Source organism: Macaca nemestrina, chromosome 13 (assembly GCF_043159975.1).
Source record: "Macaca nemestrina isolate mMacNem1 chromosome 13, mMacNem.hap1, whole genome shotgun sequence".
In the NCBI taxonomy this organism is placed as follows: domain Eukaryota; kingdom Metazoa; phylum Chordata; class Mammalia; order Primates; family Cercopithecidae; genus Macaca; species Macaca nemestrina.
In genome coordinates this window covers 119,901,567-119,919,806 of record NC_092137.1, presented here as the reverse complement: position 1 = coordinate 119,919,806, position 18,240 = coordinate 119,901,567, and the positions used below count along the sequence as shown (strand labels likewise).

General features: G+C 49.8%; 1 protein-coding gene across 7 annotated transcripts in view; it reads right to left on the bottom strand.

Annotated features, from left to right (window-relative positions):
• Positions 1–18,240, bottom strand: part of CRACDL (CRACD like) — a 146,127-nt gene that overhangs the window by 75,663 nt on the left and 52,224 nt on the right. The window contains exon 1 of one of the 7 annotated variants that reach the window (XM_024795483.2): positions 534–1,401. The exons of 5 other annotated variants lie outside the window; for them this stretch is intronic. In XM_024795483.2, coding sequence (XP_024651251.2) covers positions 534–607 — 74 coding nt within the window. In that variant the 5' untranslated portion in view covers positions 608–1,401. Of the gene's footprint in view, positions 1–533; positions 1,402–18,240 lie in introns of those variants that run through there. One more of the 7 variants, XM_071077279.1, reaches the window with a different exon arrangement.

Below are 18,240 nucleotides of genomic sequence, written 5' to 3'. Positions count from 1 at the left end.
CAGGACAGGATCTCTGCGCAGGGCTCCGGCTTTGGCTGTGCAGGAGCTCAGGCAGAGCATCTCCTAAGGCTGTGGCTATCCGTTGAGCACAAGTCCTTTGGTGCTGTGCTGTAGGTAGTGGCATAATTACAATACCTGTAAACTTTGACCTCTGCTGCCTTCCCTCCACTCAAAGCATATCAACTATGCCATGGAGATCCCAACTGTAAGCGTGGTATGGTAAGAATGGCACACTCTGCTCAGCCAGCCCTCCTTTCCTTTCCCTTTCCCTCTCCCTTTCTCTTTATGAATATGTGTGTGTGTCATAAAGGAAACAAGGAAAATCCTTATTTTGCTCCAGAATTTATACAACTCAAGGAGATAAAAAGTATGTAAGGAAGGAAGTCAAACATTCTAGAACATAAGGTAACAGACGCTGCAGGTTTATCCATAGGCCTCAGGGGCTGGTGGTCTCCCATGCCCTGGTGGTCACGGCCTGGCCTCCCCTCCCTCGCGTCTCTCCCCCACCACCTCTTTGCTCTCAGAGGGCCCACCTGGGGTCAGGCCTGATGCACTGGTAAAAGGCAGCCATCCTCCTGAGTGTGCTGTGAGTCTCCAGCTCTCTCATCCTCCTGGAAGCTAGCAGCAGGGAGAAGAGTGGGCCTCCCTGTCCTGTGAGTGGTCTAGGGCCCACGGGTCACCACTGGTTGCTGATCAAGAGCCCTTGTCCCCATCTCTCACAGAAGCACCCACGGGCCAGGAGGAAGTGGGGCTTCTGCCAAGCCCAGCCCTCCTGTGCCCCGTGAGCTCCTTGGGCGGGTGCACAGGCACACAACAGAAAAGGCCGTCTAAGAAACGCATGCACTTCCGCCTTCCACTCCAAGCCCTGAAGGCCGGGATGGGGGTGGCCTGGCTCTGTAGGGAGCTGGACTTGCCTCCCTGTGATTGGCATCCCTGCTGAGTTGCTTGGGCTTTGTTGATCGTGCTCACCATGGTAGCAGGCAAAGGGCAATGGCAGGTGAGGCTGCATTCCCCATCTGAGGAAGGGCAGGGCTCAGGAAGAAAGAAGAATGCTGAGAAAATCGGAAACAGCTTCTGAGCCAGACACACCCAGGCCCAGGGCTCTCCTCTCTCATTCCAGGACCAAAGCCACACGGCCCCTCCTGCCTCGCCTTGACGTCCACTTGCTATCTCGGTGCGAGGGACCCTGTGGGAGGCACGCGCGTCTCTGCCCCGCACACTTGCTCCTCGGTTTCAGTTTTCTTTTCACTTTTCCTTAAAGGCTCATCGTGTTACCTCAGGTCCTTGATATGCTTTATTAACTGCTTTCCTGGGGCCGTCCCAGTGCTCCTTTACCAGGGATCTGCTTGCCCCACTCATTGTCCCACTGATGGGATTTCCAGCCTTCCCCCTGGAGCCCACACCTGGCAGGGGCAGGGGCCACGCCTTCCCAGAAGAAATCACCCACTGAACCTGCCCAGCCGGCTCCCCAGCCGCCCCACGTGACAAAGCCACTTGCCCCGGTGGCTCCTCTCTGATTACCTGCAGCTGCCACTTCAAAATAATAGGCTCCTGCAACCGGCACCACAATGCCACCTGACTCAAGCTCCTCCCAAGTCTGATGGCTGCCAACTGCGGCCGGTACAGTCAGCAGTTTCCAGGCAATATCTGGAGTGTTGACGGAGGGCTCAGGGTGGCAGGTGTGATTCTATGTTGCTAAAACCCAGGAACAGGCAGCAGCAAGGGCGACTTGGTTCTGAAGAAGTCCTAGTTTGCTTTTCTGTTTTCCAAATGGCAACTGTATATAGAATTCTACTCAAATGGCCTACAGTTTAAATAATAAAGCACAACAAACACATTTGATGATGACAGAAGGAAGCAGTGAGTTCAGAGGAGAGGTCAGATGATAATCACGCAGCGCGCTGAAGGTAGTTTACATACATTTGCCCTTTGTGCAATTAGAGTCTGCAGCCCACTGTGCTCCTGCCAACAACTTGGCCTTCTCCCAGGGAGAGGACCAATTAGCTGGTGGAGAGTCCCCTGTGTCCTGGGAGGTGGTGCAGGGGCCCCTGCAGCAGAGTGGATTACTAAAGGGACAGGGACTGGGCCCTTGAAGTCTCTAAAGACTGTCCCAGCCAGCAGCACTCTCTGCCCAGCAGCACGAGCTGGCCACACCCCACAAGGCCCGCGGTGGCAATTCCACCCCGTTCAGTGAGCCGGATTGAGCTTGCAGCTTGCCTCTGCCACTAGCTTTCACCTGCTCTGGGCATGTGACCTGCCCTCTGTCAGCAGCAGGCCCCCTCAGGAGCCTCTTCAGTACTCTGTCCCCATGGAAGCCCAGCATGCAGGTCATGCCCAGCACAGAGTGGCCCAATGCCCCAACAAGACACCACTCCACACTGAGACAAAGCCCCCAAAGGGAGGCGCTGCCACATCGTGTGAATGCCCAGGGACCGAGAGATTTGCTGAAGAGCAGGGGTAGCCACACACCTGCAGGCCTTGACACCTCCTCTCACTGCCCCTCCACCGCCTCCCAGCGTGCTCTCCACAGCACGGTGCGCACGTTACCTCTCCGCTCAAATTTCAGGAGCAGAAAATGTCAGGAGTTTTCTTTCTTTGCCCTTCTTTGCTGTGCCCAAGCCATACGTTCCCTGAGACACCAGAGAACCAAATGAAAAGGTCAGTGACACCCATGTGCATCTATTAAAATGGAATTTATAAACCGCAACAGAAAATACCTTATGCAAGGACATCTAAGGACTTTGTGATAGGCCCTCCTCAGGCCCTAGGCTCATTTCATTCAGAGGGAAGGAAATGAACATTTATTAAGCACATCTCAGGTCTCATTTAAGGCCCACAACCAGCTATGAGTTAAATGGTCCGTCGCTTTTTTTCGCAGGTGAGGAAATAGAGGGTCTGAGCAGCTAAGCAACCAGTCCCAGATGACTGAGGCAGTCAGTGGAATCCAACCCTGAAATCAAGGCCTGTGCCCCGCACGTGTGAGCTCTTCCCCATGATGGCAGCTGCCTCCCAAGAAACCCTGGCCAAGAGTCTGAGTGACCAAGCAAGCTATATCCTTTCTGGGCTGGAATCTGACAGCATGTATCAAAACCTGCTGCTCTAGTAATTTCACTTCTGGGGAATTTGTCCTAAGGAGATAACCCTGCATTCTTCTAACAGTGTCCTGGAAACATCCTAAAGGCCCACCAGTAGGAGACATAGGCAGGAGGTCAGACACAGCAGCAGGTCACAGTCATAGGAGGGATGTTATCCAGTCACTAGAAATCATGATTTATTCATGAAATATGAAAATATTCAGTGACGTGGGACGATACCACCACACATTGCAATGGGGGCAAAATCAGCTCTGACAGACTCCTAAGAGTATCCAATAGCAAAGTCAGGGAATCAACCTGAGTGTCCATCAACAAATGACTGAATAAAGAAAAAGTGGTGCATGTACACCATGGAATACTACACAGCCTTAAAAAAGGAAGGAAATCATGTCCTTTCCAGCAACACTGATGGAGCTGGGGGCATGTACACCATGGAATACTACACAGCCATAAAAAAGGAATGAAATCATGTCCTTTCCAGCAACACAGATGGAGCTGGGGGCATGTACACCATGGAATACTACACAGCCATAAAAAAGGAATGAAATCATGTCCTTTCCAGCAACACAGATGGAGCTGGGGGCATGTACACCATGGAATACTACACAGCCGTAAAAAAGGAAGGAAATCATGTCCTTTCCAGCAACACAGATGGAGCTGGGGGCATGTACACCATGGAATACTACACAGCCATAAAAAAGAAAGGAAATCATGTCCTTTCCAGCAACACAGATGGAGCTGGGGGCATGATCCTAAGTGAAATAACTCAGAATCAGAAAATCAAATACCAGGCCAGATGCAGTGGCTCATGCCTGTAATCCCAGCACTTTGGGAGGCTGAGGTGGGCGGATCACTTGAGGTCAGGAGTTCAAGACCAGCCTGGCCAACACCATCTCTACTAAAAATACAAAAATTAGCTTGGTGGGGTGGCACATGCCTGTAATCCCAGCTACTAGGGAGGCTGAGGCAAGAGAATTGCTTGAACCCTGGAGGCAGAGGTTGCAATGAGCCAAGATTGCACCACTGCACTCCAGTCTGGGTGACAGAGTGAGACTCTGTCTCAAAAAAAAAAAAAAACAAACAAACAAAAGAAAAGATCACATGTTCTCACTTATAAGTGTGAACTAAACAAGGGGTACACATGGACATAAAGATGGAAGCATTAGACAATGGGAACTCCAAAAGGGGGAGGGTGGAAAAATTATTTATTTGGTACAACATTGACTATTTGGGTGGTGGGTACACTAGAAGCCCAAACCTCACCATTATAAAATACATCCATGCAAAAAACCTGCACTTGTATCCCTGGAGTAAAAAAATTAAAAATAAATAAAATAAAAGTGAGGACGTATCCCCGTCATTTGAAGAGCTTGCTCAGCATGGATTCCGCTTCAGTAAGCCTGGGCTTCAGCCCAAGACGCCTGCATTTCTAACAAGCTCCCAGGTGATGCTGACGATGCTGCCTGTGGACCTTCCTTTGATGAGTACCACGTGTGCAAAATGATGTATGCAGTAAGAACCCGTTTTTATTTTTATGAAGCTCTTAGTGCATAGAATAAATAAAGGAAGGATCACAAAATGATGCGAACTGACGTTATCTCCGGGTCATGGAACGATGTTCATTTTAAACTGTCTTGTGCTTTTCCACGCTTCCTAAGTTTTCTGACTTTGCATGCATTTTGTTCATAATGAGAAGAAGCTCCAATCGTTTCTGTTAGAGACAAGGCAGTGTGATGTAAAAAGACTGGGATTTGGGGCCCAGGATTTGGAGTTAAGTTACTTCCCCTCTCTGAGGCTCAGTTTCCTAACTTGGAAACCTCATGCCTAAGCGATTGTGAGAATTGAAGCAGATCCTATGGGTAAGTTTCTACGCCGTGCCTGGCACACAGAAGGGACTCTCGATGTCAGGACCTGCCTTCTCCACTGCTGGGAACAAGATCTCGTGTCTATGAGGGGCAATTTCTGTCATTTTCACCAGGTACTTTTGCACCGGCGCCCTTGTTTGTCTCCACATCATCTCTGTGACAGAGGCTGGGGGAGAAGCTATCGCTGTAGAACTTGAGAGCAACCGAGCTGCCCAAGGCCACAAAGCAAGTCAGCACGGGTGCCTGGAACCTCTGTCCCCAGAACACAGCTTCCCTGCTGGGCTCCACTCCCTCTAATGTACCCATTGCATGACCCACACACAGGGACCACAGTGGCTGAGCTCTGACACCAGGCTGGGAACAGGCGCACTGCTGAACTGGCCTGGGACCGAGACACAGAACTGGAGTCTCTCTGGGCTTGCCAGGACACAGGATAGAGGATCCCACACGCGATGTGCCACTTAGCCCGCCACTCCTCTAAGAGGAACCCTCACTCACTCATGGGGATTAAAAAACATGACGATGTGCTTTTCCTCATGGAACATTTTGAACATCTCATCTGTTGAAATAACTCCACAATGGGCTGGGCGCGGTAGCTCATGCCTGGAATCCCAGCACTTTGGGAAGCCAAGGCAGGCAGATCACCTGAGGTCAGGAATTCGAGACCAGCCTGGCCAACATGGAGAAACCGCATCTCTACTAAAAATACAAAAATTACTTGGGCATGGTGGCACATGCCTGTAATCCCAGCTACTCAGGTGGCTGAGGCACAAGAATCGCTTGAACCCAGGAGGCAGAGGTTACAGTGAGCTGAGATTGTGCCACTGCACTCCAGCCTGGGTGACTGAGTGAGACTCTGTCTCAAAAAAAAAAAAGAAAGAAAGAAAGAAAGAAATAATTCCACAAGACAAGTTTGCTACTGGTAAGTTCTTTTCAGCTGCAAAGGCAGTCAACCAATTATAGCCCCAAAGCCCAACTGAGCTCTCAAATTACTTAGATCGGTTGTTTACAATGGTCAGAAACGAGTTAGGTAACTTTAGAATCTTCCCTTTGCTGTGTGATGTTCAGGGTAAACTTTTGTAAGTGGCACCTGCCACATATATATTCTTTTCTCACTTAATATCCCAAAGTGAGGCTATATAGAACCTAACAGCCATCATGGATTGCATTGATCCCTGATCAAAATCAAAACAGGAAACTGCAGCTGCCGCTCATGTTGCCACCCTGATGATTTTTCACAGCTCCCTCCAGGTGGACATGGCTCTGTGGGAACACCAGAGTGAAACCCGAGGGCTGTGCCCTAGCTGGGAGTCAGGAGGCTCCGCACAGGCTGCTGGGCAGAATCACTGCACCTTGCGCCTCGTGGGGCCAGTCTCCCTCCACATGCCTGGACGCACCCCTCCCAATGTCCGGGAGGCAAAGAACAGTCATTGGAGAACTTGTTCTTAAAGATGGGACCTGTGTGGTGACCTCCTCCACGGCCTCCGAAAATCCACACTGTGGAACAACAAGGGACTGCAGAATGTCTGGAAGGTTTCTGGGCAAGGGGTGGTGACAGAACCAGTGGTTCCTTCTGTTCCGGTCTTAGGCCAGCCCAATATTGTCATCATCCGTCACCCCATCGCTCCACCATTAGAGGTAGCCCAAGGCACAGGGGACAAATGCTGGTGTTTCTACAAAGAAAGGCCCATCCTCATTACTGATTGCTTCATGCTGCTTCCAAGGGATTTCACAAACACAGACCCTCAGCTCGTGAAGGCAACCTAGGCTCACTCCGATTCTGTTCCTCTGGCCATCTCTAAGGAAAGCAAGATGTCCTCCCCAAAACAACCCCACTGTAGCAATGCCCCGTACAAGGCCTGCTACACAATCTGTTCTTCACTTCCCTCCCACCTGGAGCCCATGTATTGCGTGCAGAGCAAACACAGTTTGCATAATAACATCTTATGAGATCAAACCACATTCGCAGGAATGCCTTGCAAACTTCACCTCCCAAAGCGCCGTCACTCTGCACAGCCGCCTAAGTCAAGCGCCTTACTGTCAGGGACAGGCGTGGCTCCCCGCCCACGTACACCACGAGTCACAGAAGAGAGTGCGGTCCGGCCCTTCACTCAGCACATGAAGACACAGCTCAGAGAAAGATTCGGCTGCCGGCTCAGGTTTTCACAGTCACCTAGTGGGAAAGGCACAACCAGATGCCTGGCCTCCTAACTGCCATTTCCCCGTGCTTCTTCACACAAGGCAGGCCCCTGCTAGTCCGCTCAGCAAATTAGCACCTCCCGGCTGTGTCATCTCAGACCCTGTGCTCCTCACTGACATCTGTCACACCTGTGAGTCGCTCTGTACGGGTGTGATGAGACAGGCCACTGCAATCTCTGACAGAGGGAAGAAGCAAAGTCCCAGCTGACAGACAGCAAGAGAGAACAGAGCAAGCCTGGGACACTGGGCTGTCACCCAACATTCTATCAGCTGGTGGTCTGAGCAGAAGAACCGCACTCAGGATCCTTGTGGCCTGACACGTAAGACATGCAGACATAAATGATTCAACACACGGGCATCATGAATGACTGGGAAATAACCCATTACCGGAGACTAAGAAAACAGGCTTCAGCACGAAGGACAGAAATAGATGTTCCATACACAGCTGGTATCTGCATTTATTAAACAAAAATAAACATGATAGGAACCTGTCAGCTAATGAGATGACATATTTGCCCCTGGTAGGCTGGCACTCTGGAACTCTGACGACATAGAGGCCACAGATGTCAACGATTTGCCCCGCTGGGGCTGTAGAACATTGCCTGTAGGCACATAACATGGCCTGCCGGCCTGTTTGCTTTCCTCTCGGTCAACTCTCAGGTTTCCCATCAGCCAGCCAAGCCACAAGCTTGCAGACTGGTTTCTTATACTTGGGAGCAAAAGCCAGTGTGCTCCCGTGATCTCCCTGGCCTGGGAGAACATTCAGGTTTGGAGTTGGAGGTGTAGATATGAGGAAATTATACAATTATTGAGAACAAATTGTATGTCTGAATTTGTTTGCCTTTATTTTCTTAAATCGAGAGTAAAAATATAGGTGATATTTAGATTCCTTTACAGATCTAAAATCACCTTGAAAGTTGAGTAACTGAAAAGGTATTAATTTAGTTTTTATTTAAGTTGAAAATAGTTTAGATAACCAGCACGAATGCTCTAGAGTAGGGGTCCCCAACCCCTTGGGCCGTGGCCTGGTACCAGACCGTGGCCTGGTGGGAACCCAGCCACACAGCAGGAGGTAAGTAGCAGGCGAGCAAACATCACCACCCGAACTCCACCTCCTGTCAGATCAGCAGCGGCGTTAGACTCTCACAGGAGCGTGAGCCCTACTGTGAACGGCGCATGTGAGGGATCTGGGTTGCACGTTCCTTATGAGAATCTGCCTAATTCCTGATGGTCTGAGGTGGAACAATTTCATTCCAAAGCCATCCTCCTGCCCTTCCCTGGTCCATGGAAGAATTGTCTTCCACGAAACTGACCCCTGGTGCCAAAAAGATGGGGGACCGCTGCCCTAGAGAGTTTAAATCCACTGTTACATGATTTTCAGTTTCTCATTCTGTACAAGTTGCTGAAATCTCAGGAAGGTGCCCTACTGAACAAAGCTTTTGCCCTAAGCCTGTGACCTTGTGAAGGGCCAGGCTAGGTGGAATTCAGCTTTGTCTTCCCAGCACTGACAGCATGTGTTAGGCCCCAGTAAACGGTCACAGACTTAAATAAATGCATTGTAAGTCTACTTTCTAAAGGGATTACTAACCACAGCTTCCACGTTTAGAGATACATTCTTTTCATCACCACAAGGAAAGATAAGGCAAAATGGCACCACTGGCACACCCATTGCCAAGCTCCCATCACCTGCCCTTGGCAGAAATCAGTAATCAATCACAGTGTCATTCTCAGGTTGCTCACAGCACAGTATATACTCCAGGCAGCTACCGCCGGTGGCTCAGGGCAGCACTCGGCTAGACGCTTGCTGCCTCTATTGGTAGGAATAGCAATAAGTCTGTAGAATACATCATAGTGCAATTAGTTTTAAAAATAAATTTAGTTGGTGGCTCATGCCTATAATCCCAGCACTTTGGGAGGCCAAGGCAGGTGGAGTACCTGAGGTCGGGAGTTTGAATCTAGCCTGACCAATACGGTGAAACCCCATCTCTACTAAAAATACAAGGTTCTACTCTTGACTTTACCACTAACAAGTTACTAAGCAGCTGAGTGACTTGTGATCAGTCACTTCCCTCTCTGGGCCTCAGTTGTGATCCAAGTGGTTTGGGCTCTGATATCTAACATTCTATTATGGTCACGCACCATGTAACGGTGTTTCAGTCAATGACGAACAGCATACATGACAGTGATCCTAGAAGATTATAATGAAGCTGGGAAATTCCTATCACCTAGTGATGCTATTGACATTGTAACATCATAGTGCAATTAGCTTTAAAAATAAACTTAGTCGGTAGCTCATGCCTGTAATCCCAGAATTTTGGGAGGCCGAGGCAGGTGGAGTACCTGAGGTCGGGAGTTTGAGACCAGCCTGACCAATACGGTGAAACCCCATCTCTACGAAAAATACAAAAAATTAGCCAGGTGTGGTGGTGGGCGCCTATAGTCCCAGCAACTAGGGAGGCTGAGACAGGAGAATTGCTTGAACTTGGGAGGAGGAGGTTGCAGTGAGCCGAAGTCGTGCCACTGCACTCCAGCCTGGGCAACAGAGTGGGACTCTGTCTCAATAACAATAATAATAATAATAAATTTAAAATAAATAAATAAATTTACTATATCCTAGGTTCACAGTGTTTATGAAGTCTACAGTAAGTGTACAGTCATGACCTAGGCCTTCATATTCACTCACCACTCACTCAGTCACCCAGAGCAGCTCCAGTCCTGCAAGCTCCATTCATAGTAAGTAACTATACAGGTGTACCATTTTTAATCCCTTTTTTTTTTTTTTTTTTTTTGAGATGGAGTTTCACTCCTTTGCCCGGGCTGGAGTGAAGTGGCGCGATCTCGGTTCACTGCAACCTCTGCCCCCAGGTTCAAGTGATTCTCCTGTCTCAGGCTCCTGAGTAGCTAGGATTATAGGCGTCCACCACCACGCTCAGCTCATTTTTTTGTATTTTTTAGTAGAGACAGGGTTTCACCGTGTCAGCCAGGATGGTCTGGATCTCCTAACCTTGTGATCTGCCCACCTCGGCCTCCCAAACTGTTGGGATTACAGGCGTGAGCCACTGTGCCCGGCCCACGCTCGGCTAATTCTTGTATTTTCAGTAGAGATGGGGTTTCACCATGTTGGCCAGGCTGGTCTCAAACTCCTGACCACAGGTGATCCACCTGCTTCGGCCTTCCAAAGTGCTAGCATTACAGGCATGAGCCACTGCGCCCGGCCCATTTTTAATCTTTTATGTCATCTTTTTACTGTCTCTTTTCTATGTTTAGATACGTTCAGATACACACAAACTTAACATTGAATTACAATTGCCTACAGTGTTCAGTATAGTAACACACTGTGCAGGTTTGTCATCTAGAAGAAATAGGTCACATGTAGCCCAGCTGCATAGTAGGCTATACTGTCTAGGTTTGTGTAAGCCTATTACATGATGTTCACACAATGAAATCACCTAAGGATGCATTTCTCAGACCATGTTCCTGCTATTAAGTGATCCATGACTGTATTTTACTTTTGAAAAATAAAAGTCTGTAAAATTGGCACAAACTCAGTTTTATGTGAAGATGTTTTCGTTAACCCACATATGAAACAGATACAGGAGCTGAGACCAACACGTACAGATGCTCCTCGATGTACTAAGGGGTTACGTCCGGATAAACCCAGCGTAAGCTGAAAATACTGTAGTAGCAAACGCATGGCTGAGAGGCGCCCAGCATCCACGAGAGAAGTACAGTTTCTATTGAATGTGTGTGGCTTTCATAGCATCGTGAAGCTGAAAAATCCTAAATTGAACCACAGTAAGGTAGGGACCATCTGTATTGAAAATATATTTTCAAAATTTCGTTCTCAATATATGGCTTGTGTGTGATCCAGTAAAATGAATGCTATGACCACAGAAAGTCCCTCTGGCCTGGCCCAGTGCACCTCACCTACAGCCACTACCACCACCCTGGCCCTGAGAAATCTTCCTGCTTCCCTGGCTTCCCTTCCTCCGAGCCGCTGCCCACTCACACCTGGTTTGACACATCTCCCTCCTGGACTCTGAGCTCCCTGAGGGCAGAAACCAGTTCTTTTCATCTTCGTAGCCCTAATACATATGCACAGTGGGGGCTTGATAAATGTTTTATGAATGAGTGAGCCTCACCACCTGTGCTTAGAAAACCTAAGGGCAGAATTCCTCAGATACCAAACCTGCACTTGCTTTTACTAAGGTCTTTCACTGTGTGCATTTCTTCTGAATCTCTAAGAAAAACAAATGACAAATAGTTGATTTTCTTTGAACTGTTTCATAGGATTCTCTGAGTGATTCAGATATGAGGTTGGCCTGATTTGACATCAATATCTTCCTAGGTTGTAATTCTGAGACATACATTCAGAGAGTGAGGACACAGAACAATATGGAAATGCATTTGGCTCATTATATGAGACATCTAATATTCCAAATCATTCTAGCCTCTGTATTTTATTTATTTATTATCATGTTTCTCAGAGATGGCGTCTTGCTCTGTTGCCCAGGCTGGACTGCAGTGGTGCAATCTCGGCTTACTGCAACCTTTGCCTCCCAGGTTCAAGCAATTCCCCTGCCTCAGTCTCCTGATTTACTGTCCTAGGTGCACAATGCATGCCCAGCTAATTTTTTACATTTTAGTAGACACGGGGTTTCACCGTGTTGCCCAGGCTGGTCTCGAACTCCTGAGCCCAGGCAATCCGCCCGCCCTGGCCTCCCAAAGTGCTAGGACTATAGGCACGAGCCACTGTGCCCAGCCTCAACCTCTGTATTTCAAAGATCTTTAAAAAAGCAGTGAAGTCTTAATTTTCTTAAATATTTCCATGGGGGTGGACAGAGTACACAGGTGGCCCACACCATTTAGCACATAATGACTTCTACATTGTCTCATGGGTCGTAGCTGGCCTCCTCAGACTGTAAAGTGCGTGTGCACGGTACCAATAAACTTGATACGTTCTGCATATCCTACAGTGCTGAGTACACGGTAGGTGTTTAATAAATGCAGAGTTATTAATACAGTGCAACATGTACACTGTGTAATCCTCCTATTGGTACAAGCTATGTTGGACCCAGCACTGGGCATGGTACTGTAGTCACAAAGGGAACATCTGCCTGCGTTCCTTAGTTGACTGATGCACGGAAGAGTGACCAGAAGAGGACGGGCTGTGCTGATCAGGCAACATCCTGTGAACAAAGAAGGACACTGGAGAATTCTCCAACTTTACCGTTTCAGGAAGCCACGGCATGATGATGGCGACCGCTTACTCTGCACTAGGCACTGTTTTAAGTAGCTGATACATGCTTACTCCTTACGTGGTAGCTGAATTGAGTATTATGAGCACCAAGCCAGGCAACTCGGAGTTGTCACTGAAAGGTAACGTCACCAGGTGGCAGTGAGTGACATCGCTGCATCAGTATGGCATGGCGGGCAGGTGGGGCCCCACCTTCTCTGGGCATCCTGAGTCCTACAGACGACAGGATGGAGTGTGTTTCTGAGGGGGTGTTTGCAGGGCGTCTGCCCCGGGATAGTAGAGGATTTCCAGTTCTCTGGCGGCGGGGTCAGGTGGCCGCGAAGCCAGGAGAGGAGCTGACAAGGTCTCCTCCCACACCTGTACCTAGTTGCTTCAAGGGCAAGGGCACTGGAGCCAAACTCAACCCAGACTGGCCCCAACGGGTCCAAAGGGAAGGCAGGTGTCGGGAAAGCCCCCAGTTGGGGGGCTTTCAGGCCATTGTGACAGGTGGCCATTCGGACAAGAGTGATACATCCACCTCCCTGCAAGGGGGAAGCCTTGCCTCCCCTACTCCATGGGCCCCTCGGCTGCCGTGGCTGAAGGAGAACTTGCGGAGTACCCTTTGTAATAGCTTGAGGGGCTGTGAGCTAAACCCTCCTGGAGAGGCCTCACCCCTTCCACCCTCAGGATGGCTATCAGCGCCACTGCAGGGCTCCTAGTGCCTTCAGAGCCAACACGTCAGATGGGCTGCGCTCGGCACCTGCCTGAAACCAGATGGACAATTCTATGTCTGGGGAGGCTGTGGCTTTGGTTTCTGCCTGGAGGCAGCCCTTTAGGACTGAGTCCGTGACGGTGAGCATGGTCATAGGCTGATGCGCCCACCTGCCAGGGCATGTTCAGAAGCCTCATGGAGGGAACGGTGGTGCCCCTGCCCCTCAAGTGCAGCCTGGGGCCCAGCGGCCTCAGCCCCACCTGGAAGCAGGTCGGAGATGCAGACGCTCAGGCTCCCCGCAGACTGTGAATCCGAATCTGCACTTCGCCAAGGTTCCCAGGTGGTTCCTCTGCACATTCAAGCTTGAGAAGCACCGCCTTAACAGCTCTCGTTCTCAACCCCGGCTGCACATCAGAATTGCCTGGGAGCTCTGACAAATCCTGACACTCGGGTTAGGCCTCAGCCCAGCTGCTGGCAGTGGGGCTAGGGTGTGTAATTTGTGAAGCCCCACCCTGGTGATTTGAGAATGCAGGCAGAGCAGAGAACCACCGTTCTAGAGGCGTATCAAGGCCTTTCAGTGTGACTGTCGTGTCATCAGGGGAGCCTTCAGCTGGGACACCATGTATACCCACATGGTGCTCACCCACAAGGGCAAGGAGCTGCCACCAGCTTGGTGTCTGCACCATCCAGGCGACGGAAGCCACTCATGGCTAATGAGTGTTTTCCTGGTCTGTGACCCAGTGGTGGAAGCTAGGCACACAGCATCATGGCGGGGAGGGGAGGGGGTCTCTGAAGTTGATCCAGTCTACTTCTGAGAGGTACCTCTTCCAGCACAGGCTTAAGGCAGCCCAGGAAGACCCGGCCTCTAGTCAGTCAGGCTGCCCTCAGAAGGCCTGGACAACTGGAGTTCCTTGGGAAGAGGCATGATGCTTTCTAATCCTGGGGGAGGACCTGGGAATAGCAGGGTTAATGGGACTAAAACACAACGCGGGTGCTGTGTGGGAGGCACCTGGTTCCACATCCCACACTACAGTCTCCAGAATAAAAGGTTTTCCTTTGAGTCACTGAAGGCCAAATAAAGGAGAACGGAGGGACTGCAGCCTCCTAGAAATGGGAACTCATCTGGACAACTAAAGGCCACTTAGGCTGCATTCCACTTGAAACCAGTGGAGAGGCAGCAGCTCTGCTCCAGGCACTACTGAGCAGAGGGGACCACTCCTCCAGCAGGGCTAGAAGCTGTGTTCACCCAGGGATTCAGTTCGCCAGACTCTTAATACACGGTATGGCCCAAGACAGAAACTGCAGACATGGCCCAGGCCTAAGCCAGTCAACGTAGTTCTATCCCCTGGCAAGAGTGGTTGTTTCAGGGACAGGTATGGGACTGATTTCAGGCCCAGGAGAGTGAGGCTCATGGATTTTCAGAACTGTTGCAACAGAACATTTCTTTTCTGTTGGGCCTGGGAAAATGAGAGTCTATGAAGGAAGGAAGCACCGCATGATAAAGACAGAAAAGCAAATGCCTCTGGGGACTCTGGAGTCCTGGATCCAGCTATTCCCGAAGCTGGCTAGCTGTGATTTTCCAGATGAGCCACAAAACCTGTCTCTCTGTTTTTTCAAAAGCCAAACAAGCCTTACCTGCAACAGAAAGAGTCCCAACTAATTTCCTGAGCAAACAGGGGCTGGCTGAGTGACGTCAAACCATTTGAATCCCCCTGGTTCCACCTGGAATGCTTTGTTTGGTTCCATTTTTTAGATCTGTAGAACAAAGGGGCTTGGTGCACTTTCAGGATTTTCAGTGACAGCCAGGACAGGCTGAGGCAACCTCTAAGGCGGGTATCAGTAGAAGCAGCGTCTGTTTGTTGCGGATTCACAGGGTAGAGGGATGGCCCCTTTGTATCAGGGTGACTTTTCAACAGCTCAGTGACCAGCAGAATAAGCAAAACCCAAGCTGTGGCCCGTCCCCTGCACGTGCCCAGTGTGATCTGATGGCTGCGCTTCTTCTGCCAGGCAGGAAAGAACCTAGCATAGGATGAAGGGTCTTAGAGTGAGACAGACACAGGCAGACCCAGGTAGTGGCAGCAAGGTCCTTGGATAGAAAGAGCTGTGAGTGGTGTTTGGAAAACGACGCCTTGGTGTCCCATACAGTATTCTGTGCCCACTGGGAGCAGGGGCAGGGGTGCCCTAGGGCAGGGCAGGTCACCAAAAGCAAAAGAGACCACCAGACAGAAGGCTCCCTGCCAACCCAGGGTGAGCAGAACAGAGCTGGGAGGATAGAGATCTTGTTGGCATGGAGGAGCAGTGGTGGTTCTCCCGTCCACACACCCAGGCACCACAATCTACCTCCCAGAACTCGGGTGCTGGAGGCCGGAAGAAACACCAGGCTGCGTGGGATTAAGAGGGCGGGCAGGCAGCCCTGGGGGCTCAAAGCGTAAACGAGGCTGAAAGTTCTCAGGCGCCTGCACTGGTGGCCTGAGACCTGCCCTGGAAAGCTCAGCCTGGAGTCGTGTACACATCAGGTGCTCGGCAAGCGGTAGGAGCGTATTTTGCTCCCACTAGTTCCCTGGCCCCTTGAGAAGAGCGCGTTTGTATAAAGCTAACACAGCCAGTGCAACAAACCAGAGATGATAAACCTCTGCCATCCAGAGAATAAACCCTTCTGTTCTGGGCAGAACAGAAGTAACTCCAAGTTCTGTCTTTACTGGAGTCCTGGTGTTGTTTAACAGCCTGGGCCTAGTAAGTTTCTCACCTATCAAAAGGGGACCACAAGGCCTGTCGTCCAGGCTGCTGTTTAGGACCGAATGAGATGATGTAATGTACAAAGGAGGGATGGAGCTAATGGCAGGGATTATTGCTCACTGTTATTTTTGGCATCTCTCAAAATGCAGCACATGGGCACCCACCCACACCACCTCCAGACAGACCTGCTCTGGCTGTCCCGTCCTAACTCACTGGGATTCAGAAATAGTGCCGCCCACAGGAGCTGATCAGTGGCTGGGAAGCGGCGTGTGCTGGGGGGATGGGGTGGGCGCGGGGCAGCAGACCCCACCCACCTGGAGATACAGGGCAGTAGAGGGCATGAGGGGGGTGGCATGGCAGAGCCTGGTGCTAAGGAGGCCCTGGAAGCACAGGCAACATCTCCTATACTGGCCAAATAACTCAGAAGCCTGCACAGCTCACAGAGCCAGGAGAAAGGGCTCGACACGGAAGGACAGGGAGGGCAATGGCCAGATATTGCCAGGGACCTATCACGCTCTCTGCACAGGTCTTCAGAGAAGAAACATGCAGGGCTGGAAGCAGGTCAAATCGAGAAAGGTGGTGGGGCTGGACCTGAACCCCACCCTCTCCACAGTGACAGAGCCAGGCAGCAGGACATCCCTGCTCATCACTGCCACCTGACCCAATTCCAGCGGACAGAGGATCGCACGGATGATCCTATCTACACAAAATGGTCGGGGCCCCTGCCTAAAATTCACGTGCTGAAACCTAATCCCCAGTGCAATGGTATTACGAGGTGGAGCCTTTGGCAGGTGATTAAGTAATGAGGGTGGAGCCCTCACAAATGGGATCTGTGCCTTATAAAAGGGACCCCAGAGTGTTCCCTCACTCCTTCTGCTGTGTGAGAACAGAGAGAGAAGACAGCTGTCCATGAACCAGGAAGGGGACTCTTGCCAGACACCAACCTGCCAACGCCTTCGTCTTGAACTTCTTGGCTCCCAGAACTGTGAGAAAGGCCCTGCTGTTGTTTGTGAGCCACCCATCTTATGGTATTCTGTTAGAGCAGCCCGACAGGACCGAGACCTGTCCCCACCTGCAGGGACCTGAAAAACAGGAGGATAGACTTGGGCCTTCCAGAGAGGGGAGTCAGATCCTGTGCCCACTTCTTCAAACCTTGGAACAAGTGACCACGAAGTCAGCTTCAGCTCAAAAGAAAGGTAGCAAGAGGGGGCAGGCCACAGAAAGGTATTGGAGTGTGGGAGGGTGTATGTCTGTGGCAATCAGGCATCTGTACCATAGGGCCATCAGAAGAAGTCAAAGTTCAAATACAGGGGCTGTGGTTTATAGAGATGATCCAGTCTAGACAGTGACTGAAATCTGTGGCTGGGGCCAATTCTTCAGCAACTACGAAGGGTGCGTGAGACACAAGGCTTGGATAATACGGGATCGGAACTCCTGACTTCATATCAGTACCCTGTTCTAGGCTGATTTCAACGTCTCTCTTTTAACTTATGCTGAGGAGCTGCTAAAGCAAGGGGGAGGATGTTGGTGGGAAGAGCTACTGCATTTTTCTTTTTCAAATTTGTTATGGTGGCAAAATACATAGCAACTCCATTTTTCAAGTTTCTCAGCAGAAATAAATAACAGCCAAAAGCCATAATGATGCTGTTGGATGCTAATGTTTACAATTCAGAATGAAAGAATTGCCATGAAAATACAACTGACAGGGTGTCGTATGAACTTAAAAAAATAAACTCAATAAAACTGCACAAGGGAATAATAGAAAATGCAGATGAAAATATGGTCTTCAGAGGCTCAGAATCTCAGAGGTGGTAAAAACTGGAGCTCTCACTTGGCAACCAACCAAACATTTTTCAAGCAATGGAACTGAGGTTGACAGGATCTGTAACTTGCCTCAGGACACAAAGTGAATGAGTGACAAAACTGATCTCTCTTGCTTAATCAAATATGATGATACTAAACATTCAGTGTGATTCAAAACACTTTAAATCATAAAACCAAAAGCAAATGACATCAGCAAAAATGACAGAATAAGGATTTCCAAAAATTCTTTCTCCCATGAAAATAATGAGGAAACCGGTTAAAAAGAAAAAAAGGTCAGAATGAACTTTGTCAGAACTCTGGAAATTAATGCAACAATTCAGGGAACATTTATGTGAGATAAACAGCCAAATCTCAGTAAAAACAGTGAGCTTTATAGCATTTTAATTTGCCATATTTCACTACCCTGCTCTCTAGTTCGATGGCAGCCTTGACAACCAACAGCTTCCCAATAACTGTGTAAACTAGCAGCCTGGCAGCCACTGGAAGGGGACAACTGGGTTGAAGATTCTTCAAAGCTTCATTCTCAGAGATTTGTTATTAACTGACCTGGCTGGAGGTTCCCTGGAAAACCTC